This window comes from Charadrius vociferus, unplaced genomic scaffold, assembly GCF_000708025.1.
Source record: "Charadrius vociferus isolate BGI_N301 unplaced genomic scaffold, ASM70802v2 scaffold385, whole genome shotgun sequence".
Taxonomy (NCBI): Eukaryota; Metazoa; Chordata; class Aves; order Charadriiformes; family Charadriidae; genus Charadrius; species Charadrius vociferus.
The window spans coordinates 4024154-4034849 of record NW_009648925.1 but is presented as its reverse complement, the minus strand read 5'-3'; the positions used below and the strand labels follow the sequence as shown (position 1 = coordinate 4034849).

Sequence of the window (10696 nt, the reverse complement as noted above, 5' to 3'; positions counted from 1 at the left end):
TAAATGGCAAGGTTTTCTGGATTTCTGACCTGTTGGTGTGTATGTAGAGCACTTCCCATCATCCATCAGGGCCCTGCCATTCTGTATAAAAGCAGAGAGAAAGCACCTTTGCCATTGTGGATTTTCAACTACAAATTGCTGGAAGGTGCTATTTGTGAAACCAGCACGAGCTTCGTGTATTTAGCAAGAAATAGGCGTCAGGCGAAGGAAAGAGCAGGAAACGGCTGGTGGTGCAGGGCTATGAATGTGGAAACAGGTTAATGATAGGAACTGTTTTGTAGGTGCTAGTAGACATGAGCAACGGTAAGTTTTGAAAGCAATGGCTTCACAGGAGTTATCCCAGAAGAACCCCTCTGAAGCTACAGCTATGGCAAATGCTGTTCACTGTTGCCACTGCAGACAGAAATTGGAGGAGGCGAGAGCATCCCAGAAGATCTCAGCAGCTTTCTTTCCATTTTTTCAAGCCTCCATGCACAGCTTCAGTGTTAACTCACCTTCTCCCCTATATTTCCAAGTTCCACAACCTTTTAATGAAAGGACAACCCAGCCTTCAAAAACAAATCCAAGGGCTGCTATGCTTTGAAGAAAGGATGGTCTTGTAAAGCAAACACTTACAACCAAAAGGAAAAAAGTCATTAAATTTTGATTGTTATGGTAAAGAGTAGGACAGAGGCTAGGAAGTCTTAACTGCTTTGTTTTGTTCCTTAGAGAGGGGAACTGTGCTCATCTGGCTTTAAATCATAACAGCACCTTCCCGATGGCCTTTTGTCTCCCAGCTTCGAGTGTTTCTGAACCAGCTGAAGGCCAATTTCTTGCTAAGGGCTTTTGTCTCACTCCCTCCTACAGCTTTGTGATGGAACTTACGCTATTTTGTGGAAGGAAGTAGATGCAGCAGCGAGTGCAGTACCTCTTGGCTGAGGTTAGGTTTATTTGAACTTCCTATTTCCAAAGTGGTCAACTGATCACTTATTCACAATTATACTTTAAACGTGGTCAAGGGCTGCAGTCCACAGTAAGTCAGTCTACTTTCTCCCACTCTTAGCCCCCTCTGCTGTGTAACCACCTCCTGAGTCTGTTGTCAAGCCATGCCTGTTTCCCTAGTGATGCTACGCTGCATCTTCCCAGCCCCGGGAAGGGCAACATTGAAGGACAGCACAAAAGTGCTTTTTTCAGCCCTCCAGCCACTGACCAGCTCTGGCAGCGAAGAGTTGTGAGCAAGTGTAGGGTTCAGTGTCTCTGGTACCCCTCTTAAGGACTTCAGTTGCCCACCCTGAGCCCCAAAGCAATAACATTTCTGCTGGGATGGGCCTTCCTCTCGGGAAGGTGCAAACTGCAATCCCCGTGCCTGTGGGGATGAATCGAGTCTGTTACTTGAACGCAGGCGTAGATCAAATGCATCTGTCTTTAAGTTTGCTTTCCAGTTCTGACCCCCGCTGTGAGGCATTAAGCCCTGCAGTATCTCGTCAATACGGCTAAACCACATTCATTTCTAGTGACTGCCGCTTGCAGGATTCACCGGTGTGGTGAGACCTGAGCTGGTTTGCCCGGCTCCTGGGGCAGTGAGGGTGCTCAGACTGAAGCTCTCAGTCAGTGGCTGGCCCATTTTAAAAGGGGAAAAAAAAAAAAAAAGGGGGGGGGGCAAATCAAGAAACCCCTGGAAGAACGTGACACACCCCCTTCCGGCAGTTTAGGTCTGACAAACTTAATCCAGAAGGAACTACAGCCTGCGCTGTTACTCCCTGAAATGCAGAGCCTGCTTGTTGCTGCACAGCTGTCCCCAGCCGATGCTCAGCGCTGTAGAACATTTTAAAGATGCCGTTCACACAACAAGGTGGGATTATAACTGTGTACGCTCTGTTTTGTTCATAATGCCGAGGAGCTCTCTGACTAAACACACCTTTCTCTTCCCAGCCATCGTTAACCAGTTACTCTTCTTTCAGCTCAACTTCAATCTGCCACTTAACCATTAACTGTGCCTGTCTGTACCTAAAAATTATTTGAAATGAAACACTCAATTATTACTGAGCATAAACACCCAGAACAAGGCTGTGATTTGATTTATTTCAGAAATTATAAAGTACTCAGGCACTAAACTCTTGTTCTCTCCAACAGCAGCCGAGCCACTAAACTGACGACACGTGGATTAACCAAACAGTCCAGCAAATCATTGGTAGAAAGGGCTGTTTGTGAGGGATTTGGACCGCCGTCTGAATCCATTTGATGTGCAGGCATTTCACAGTCATTACTCATTACCAATTGCTTCCTGGTGCAGTGTAATTTTCCAAAATGTCCTCCTTCATTTTCATGGAGAAGATCTCCACCGTCACTTTTGACTGCAACCGCACCCATCAAGCTTGTTTCTTGAGACTGTGGTAAAACTTGAATAAGATGAGGCCCAAAAGGTATGTCCTGCAACTCTTCTGCTTTAAGTGTTGAAAAGCCAAATTCATGGCTTGGTAATCCGCAGCCCTCTGGTTCACAGCCAACTTCCCTTTTCTTCCTCTTGCACGAGACACCTCTCCTTTGCTCTGTGCCAGTGCTGCTGGGATGTACCAGCTCTGACACTCGTGCCAGCTCCGACACACGTGCCTTCTGACACTTGAAATATGCCGACACTGCTTTATTCAGGTACTGAAGATTGATTTCATGGGATGTTGCCTCAACCTAAGAAAACACCCGGGATACGCTCAGTTAAAAGGAGAAATGTTTCAATTTAGTGTTGCATGATCATCTTCCATGAATTACTTTTGCTACATGAAGGGAAGGAATTTAAAATTCTTTTTCTCAGGCAGCAGGAAGACTCAGGGGGAGCTAAGCAAAATGTCAGTAATTCTGTTATCGTTGCTGTAATGGGAGCAAGAGAGGGCTTACCTCTGTGGGATTGAGCCAGAGATCTCCATCGCTGGGATTTTCTGCTGATTTTATAGCACACACCAGCATTCGAGTTATTGCTTCTTCTACACGGGCTTCATGATCTGCATCCTGCCGCAAGGGAACAGAAAGTGTTTGGAGAGAGGTTAGCACTTGGGTGTCTGCGGAAACGTGGAAGTTCTGGGGAAGAACTGGATGGATGGCCTTAGTTTGAAAGCCACGCTCATGTATGTGAAGTCAGTGAAAGGCTTCAGACTTTTGATGCTCCCCCACATGCGTACAGCCCCCACGTGAGTAACAGCACAGGCTTTGGTGGGACTGCTCGTCGCAAAAAGTAGATTCTCGTGTGTGTATATAATCTTTTTCCTTACTAGTGTTCCATTAATTGAATCTGGTGCTTGAAATTACAATGCAATGGTAGCATTTAATTAATGTATGCATTTATATAGCTCTTCAGGACTAGAAGGACCATGAAAGTACATAGCAAATTTTATATATCTACGTATTGTCTAATTTAAGTACTTAAAACACACAGGATGTTACAGCAAGGCAGCAACTATCTGGGGGCTACAGAGGCCCAAAAAAGAGTCTTAAGGAAATTCAGGAAATATTTTATGATGTAATAGCAGCTGACATACTGCTGCAGTTTTAAACATCGGCAGAAGGAGAAACATGTTTCCTCTGAAAGCTGTCCTGCAAAACTAAATACTAAGTTAGTAACTGGTTCTTTGTTCTGGGCCTTCACTTTCTGCATCATCCCCTTGTGCAGCTGGGTACTAGCTCATTTAGGGTAACAGAACAAAATTTTATGGCATCTTTTTAAGCCTTCTTTCCTACTTAAATGAATTTATTTTATGTGGAAGGAGACAATAAGACTCCAAAGAAGATGGGTGGCATAGTTATTTCAATGACAAGTGCCTGGGAGTGGATACATGAATTTGCTTTTGTTGAGATGCTTAGGCATACAAGTTTTGGAAGAAAGACATAACCTTGTCAACCCACTGCCCTGAACCACCTAATTGTGGCTATGGGGAACATGTCAAGCAAACCATGCATCTTGCTACTATGAGTGGTGAAGGAAGTAATTCATCCCGAAACCCTGAGCAGAGTTTGGGATAGAAGCAGGGGGAAGTGCACTTAGCATATTGTGCTCTTGGATGCTTGGTGTATCAATGGCCTCGTATAACAAGCCCCCAAAACACAGAGTTTGGTATCTACACGTGGAAATTATTGAAGGTGTTGCACTCTGGTATTCATCCTGGTCTGCTGAATAACAGGGTTATACTGATTGCACGAGAGTATATTAGGAAGCGAGGAATACTTTGAGTAGCTCACAACCAGCTGAAAACAAATTAAACTCCTAGTCTAAAGTCTTGCCAATATAATTAATAGTTTCACTAGGACTATAAATGTTGGCGTGGTTCACATCTGTCAATATGAAAGCAGCTGGTAACAGCTGCAAGCAAGAACTGCTTGACTTGGTAATGGCAATATTCTCAGTGTTGTCTTTTAGCATCCACATCAGAATTTATTTTTATGGATGGATTGCCCCACTCCTAACAGTGCTCCCATCATCAGCTGTAGGGATAATTTCTGTAAGGAACTTTCACGGGGGTTGCTATAGCTACACTTGTTTATGGCAACTTTTGATATTTGGGGAGGAGGAGTGTGTGTGTCATTCATTAGCAAGATCTGGCAAACAGTTCTCGGCTAATGATGCCATATACAACTACCGCTCTGTCACCAAACAGGATCTTTGTGACTTCTGCAAGACTTTTATGACCAGAAAGGTCATGGAGTTTAGCTCCACTACTTTTTTTTTCTTGCAGCACATAAGAAGAGCTAGAAATTCCATTAGCTAATGCACGACCCAGGCACCTGGGAGTTACCAGCCTGGCCCAACTGATCCAGTCCTGACCTGCTCCTCCAGAGGGGGACAATTTGTGAGGCACAACCCAGGGTACAAGTGTGTGCGTTGACATCAGGGTCTTTCCAAGCATGGGGCACCCAGCCAGTTCCTCTGAATTACCTCAAAGGCTGCTCAAATTTAAGGCAGGTTTAAATGGTTGCTCTACAACATTTCTGGTGCTTTCTCTGGCACTTGACACCACCTGACTGTACTTAGGGCTATATAAGAACTCAGTATGGGCTGTTGGCCTGCTGTCCTTTCTAAATACATAGTCTCATCTGGAAGATTTCTCCATGAGGAAAACACCCAGGTGAGTTCCTCTACTCTGCAAATGCTTGGTTTGATGTTGGTATAAGAAATGGATCGTGTAGTCTTTCAACAGCAGTTGAACGCATGTGTTCACTCCCCTGCAGATTTCCAGTCTAATAAAGGTTTAAAAAAAAAAAAAAAAAGGCACTAAGTATTTTAGTGAGGCAGCTTTCACAGGCCATTTCAAAGGGTCTTTTTTATACTAAGCTAGGATTAATGATAAAGTAATTTGAATCAGAAAACCTTCTGGAGCATTGAGATGATATCCCTGGAACCATCCCATACACACTGGTTAACATGAGCAAGAAAAATCAAAGCCTGGGGAAAAGAAAATTAATTACGTACTTGAGAAAATCCAACTCCAGGCAAATCAAAACTACCACAGTGAAATGAAAAATCAAAAATCCTCTGCCACCCCCTTCCTATCACATTAATCTGATTTAAATTCTAATTTAGCTTTGCACGTAAGCATGTGTTTGAGGTGAAGCTGCTGTTTTGTCGTCCCCTGTTCACCACAAAGCTAGCTGTAGTCCATAAGAAATTGGACATGAAAAGTTTAGCTTGTGTTTAATTGTTTACCTGATTGAGGTAAACTTGCATGTGATTTCTGCTGAACTGGGGCTTCAGATCTGGAACCTTGGCAGTTTCTTCAGGAAAAACTGTATCTATAAGGGCTCTTTCCTCACCAGCCTCTGAATACAGCACACCCAAGCTGAACCGGGCAGGCAAGGGGCAAAATGCTTCAGCCTTGATTCTTACGAAAGTTCCTGCTCAATGCAGCTAAGCAGGAAATGCAGCTTGAGTTCTGAGTGGTACAATTTCTCTCCTCGGGTCATATTCTTTTCACTGTTTTCATGCTAGAGATGCTTCTTTTCTCCCCCCACTTTCTCTAGCAAAAACCTGGAATTGGATACTGTGCTACTGGCAAAGCATACTTGCAGTGGCGGTGGCTGACAAGTGATGCTACTAGAACATGCAAGTCTGCAAAGGTTTCTGGGATCCTCAGGATAAAAGATGCTATATAAATGTAAGCACCATTGACGCTGCTCAAAAGTGTCCCATGAGGTCATCAAATCTGGGACAGGATTACTTGTGCCAGTTTTCCTACTCTTTACAATATATGCAAACATGGAAGTGCTACATCATCATGACATAAAAAGGAAAATACCAGTTCAATCCAAGAGTTTATGCTGACAGTGATGGGGTCGATGGATTCCACATAGTGCCACCATTGCCTTGGAACGAGCAGGACCTGGAATCAGAGACATCGCATTAGGGTACTAGCAGAGGCCTGAAGAAAGATAAGGTGTTTTCACAGAATGGTTTAGGTTGGAAGGCACCTTGAAGATCGAGTTCCAACCCCCCTGCCATAGACAGGGACACTTCCCACTAGACCAGGTTGCCCAAGACCATGTCCAGCCTGGCCTTGAACAATTAATTAAGGTGATGTGGGATGCAGAGGCAGAATGAGGCAAGGAATAGGGTGGTTGGTGATCTTTATTTCTTTCTTCTAAAGAGCCTTTTCTCAAGACTTAAATGCCCACTCTCTCCTCCCATTGTATCAATATTATCATATGAGAAGTAGACATGATCTGGAACTACCTCTCATCCAAAATCCTTCTCACGTGAAGCAGGATTGTAACCATACAGCTGTTCTAGGTAAGCAAGGTCTGGCTGCACAAAGGGAGCGCAGCTGGTGGAGCAGTAGAGCAGGGCTTTAGAGAAAGTCTCAGCCAAGCAAGAATGCTTTTGTAGACTCTCCAACTGAGCAGACTTCTCAGTTCCTTTACAGGAACTGCCAGCTGGCTTCCCCAAAAAGCAGGTATTTTAATGCTCATCGAGGTGATTAACAATATGTAGCTTTAATTCTGGTAAATACTCACCAGTATTAAACTTGTCACTTTTAGTTGACAGGCTTTTAAAAGAAGGTATCCCAGAAATCATGACAATCTAGTTTAGATCAGAGCTTTGCAACTATATCAGGATGATAGCTGTGACATAAAATTGATTCTAACCCACAGCTTTTATGGTACAAAGACATTAATGTTGTTTTGATGATATAGTACGAGCTTTACAGATTACTGAACATTAGATTAACATAGAGCTATCAAGAAAAGCATAAAAGATGGGTTTTGACAGGGAATAAAAATGGTCAGAGATGGATAAAAATATACACTTCAGAACGGAGAAAATGAAGCAATGATCTGTATCTGAATTGCAGACAATTCTTTTTCTTGGTAGACACAAATTACTTAAAAGAATGTTCTGCTACCTAGATAGCCCTGTGCTTCATTATATCAAAACACGGATAATGAGAAAATCTCTGCGTAGGAAACAATGACTGAGGCCCTGGTCCTGCAAACGCTTACTTACGCGACAGTCAGAGCAGAGGCATTTTTGGGCCACAGGACAAAATGTTCTCCACAGATTCCAGTTTAAGTGAAATAAAAAAAGCATTGGCTCTCTAAGGGTCAAAAACATTTGGAAATTATACTTTAATCCAGTACAGCATACAAAACAGAAGGAAGTCAGTCTATGGAGGGCCATTATTTAAAAAATATCACCAATTAGTTGTTCCTGACATCTAAAATTGTACGAAACCCTACACAAACTGAAGCTGAAACATGTTTTCTACACAGAACAAATTTCAGTGGTGCTTTTATCATAGAAACCTACACTTTAAATGAAAAGTGCAGTTGTGTTAGCTGCAATGGGTTTATCTGTTAGCAAGTGTTTGTCCACGTTTCATTGATGGCAGAATCATACAAAAACCCACTCATCTGTTCTATAGGGAATCTTACGTTGCACTCTGTTAAAGAATCTGGGTGCCATCCAATTGACAGGGTATAATGACTAAACATGGAAAATTTTGGTGTACAGCAGAAGGTGGCATAGCTTCTGGAGTAAGCAGCTGCTTTCAACAATGGGGTCCTTACTGTGAGACTTGGGTAGCAAGAATGAGCTTGCAACATGCTGGAGAAGTGGATGAAGACGCTAGGGAATTGGGGCATGCTGCAGAGGGAGTACGTAGCAAGGGAGCGAAAGCACGAGGCAAATTAAGGGAAGTGTATAAACGTTTCAGTAAGAGGGGGTGCCTGGAAAAACCAAGATGGAAATTAGGAATGGAAAGCACTGGCTCAACGTGATTCATGTGCAAAGCAAAGACAGAATTGCTTTGGAAAGAGGAGATATAGCTAGGAGGAAAATACAAATGCCCCCAACTAGTCCAGTCTTTTCAAACCAAAGAGGAGGAACTTGGTCTTTGGAGAGACTAATCGGGTTGTACTTGCCAGCAGGTTAAGGGTAATAACTGCGAAGTTGTGTATTTCTGCAGCTGGCACTGTTTGCTGATGCAACTTATAGAGGAGTGACAGAGCTGTGACTTGGAGGCAAAACAGGTACCATAAAGATACTTGCTTTCCCTCTTTATTTTTGGGCAAGCTTACACTAGTTAAAATAAGGATTTACGTCAGCGAGAACATTGAAATTATCAAAAAGCAAAAGGACTAAAACTTTAATGAAGATGAAGAAATGGGGAAAAAGTAATTAAAACCAAAAAATAGAGCTGGCCAGGGAGCAGCAGACCTAACAGAAGACAAAAAAAAAAATAACCCAGCAAAGAGAGTAGAGTAGGATTCAAACCTTTCTTCTAGGTTTGCAAACTAGAAGCAAAAAAAACCCACCGCCACCACCCCCAAGTATCAATTCCACAATATTTTTGAATATGGGACACAGATTCAGCTCCATTTGACATTACATTTCAATAGGAAATGTGAAAGTAAACGACAGTGAAATAAAACACACACAAATGCAGCAAACATTTTACAGGCAAAACATGAAGTGCAAAAGACAAAACTCTTCCAAGCTAAGAGATAATTTTGTGTTAGCCTGCTTTCCGCAGAATATATGGAACTTTGTGGGCTGGGAAGATACTGATCTAAACAGCAACCAATCAGATAATTTTAATATTCAGGGTAGTGATAGGCAAATATAGCAGATAAAGTCCAAGTAGGACAGAAATCCCAGAAAAAGATAAAATGAAATTCTGGTCTGTAACGGGAGGAAAGAAACCAAGAGAGCAGTTGGGAGAGCAAGCGGAGCAATGCTGAAGACTTGTACAGCACAGAGAACAGAACAGGTTTAAATTCTCAGTGGACGTGATTAACTTGATACAGTGCAAAGGTAGGGCAAAGGTGGAATTGCTTCAAAAAGAGAGCATACCCTGAAGTGAAATATTATACCAAGAAAATCCTGCTTATTAGAAAAAGATATTTGGGTAAATGCACAAGAAAAGGAAGCACCAAAGAACGCCAGTGTGATGGGAAGGTAAACATGGGGGGCTGTGGGGGTACCCAAGCAAATCCCAGAGTTGCTTGCCACCCTGGCAATGAAAAATAACATAAAATAAAATGCATAGTCAACTCTGTGGGGGCACCGTGTGAGGACTCTGTGAGAGCGCTGCCCGCCCAGCCTGTGCTCCGTCCCAGCACGGCGGTGCCTGGCTGCCCTGGTGCGAGGGAGGTGCTCCTGACCCTGCCTCCCTCCTGAGCTGGTGTCTTCCCATCTGCAGGAACAGAGCTCCCAAGGAAACGGACTGCAGGAACACAGACACTGCCCCGGGGAGAAGCACTCTGAACGGGAAGGGAATGGGGCTGTTACCATGCCGCATCCGTAGGGACCCAGGCGAGGGACTGAGGGAAGCTCAGGGAAGAGGTGGAAAAGTCAAGCTAGGAACTGGCATCTTTCACCTTTGGTTTGCTTGACTTTTTGGGCACTCACGGGGTTCTCCATGTGTGTGACAGGCCGAGTGGTGTTTTCATCACTGATTCTAGTGTAAATTCAGCTCCTGGACTTTTCTGCCTCTTCTGTGATGGAGACGATAGTTCTGGTGACTAGAGGTTGAGCTGGGCTGTCTGCCTTCTCTATGGGGTGACTTGGGGCCAGCTCTGTAGTCTCCCACAGGAAAATTCTTTCTCCCTTCTCCAAAACAGAATTATCAATCATCTGCTACGTATAATGCTGCAGATAACTGAATTCTCCTTTACTAAAATCACTTAAACTCTTCTCCAACAAAAGCAGATTTTTCATTGCAACACTTTTTAAAAAGTTTATTATATACTTCGAACTGGAACATTTCACAGAATCACAGAATTTTTAGAGTTGGAAGGGACCTCTAGAGATCATCTAGTCCAACTCCCCTGCTAAAGCAGGACTGCCCAGAGCACATTACTCAGGACTGCATCCAGGCGGGGTTTGAAAATCTCCAGAGAAGGGGACTCCACAACCTCCCTGGGCAGCCTGTGCCAGTGCTCTGTCACCCAAACTGTAAAGAAGTTTTTCCGTGTGTTGGAATGGAACTTCCTATGTTCCAACTTGCGCCCATTACCCCTCGTCCTGTCACTGGGAACCACCGAGAAGAGTCTGGCTCCATCCTCCTTCAACCCACCCTTTAGATATTAGATATTTATAAGCAATAATTTCATTGCCTTTTAAAAAGTATGAACTGCTGCATTTACTGACTTACTACAACACTTCTTTTTGGTATTAATTATATTTATTCCTGGTTATTGAGACTGTCTGTTCTGCTATTCCCCACTTTAAGCCCAA

General features: G+C 43.4%; 1 protein-coding gene across 1 annotated transcript in view; it reads right to left on the bottom strand.

Moving 5' to 3' along the window:
- Positions 1-2088: 2088 nt before the first annotated feature.
- HSPBAP1 (HSPB (heat shock 27kDa) associated protein 1) overlaps positions 2089-10696 on the bottom strand; it is a 47269-nt gene continuing 38661 nt past the window's right edge. The window contains exons 6-8 of the mRNA XM_009887320.1: positions 6258-6341; positions 2872-2982; positions 2089-2664 (exon numbers count right to left, since the gene is read on the bottom strand). Coding sequence (XP_009885622.1) covers positions 2089-2664; positions 2872-2982; positions 6258-6341 — 771 coding nt within the window. The remainder of the gene's footprint in view (positions 2665-2871; positions 2983-6257; positions 6342-10696) is intronic.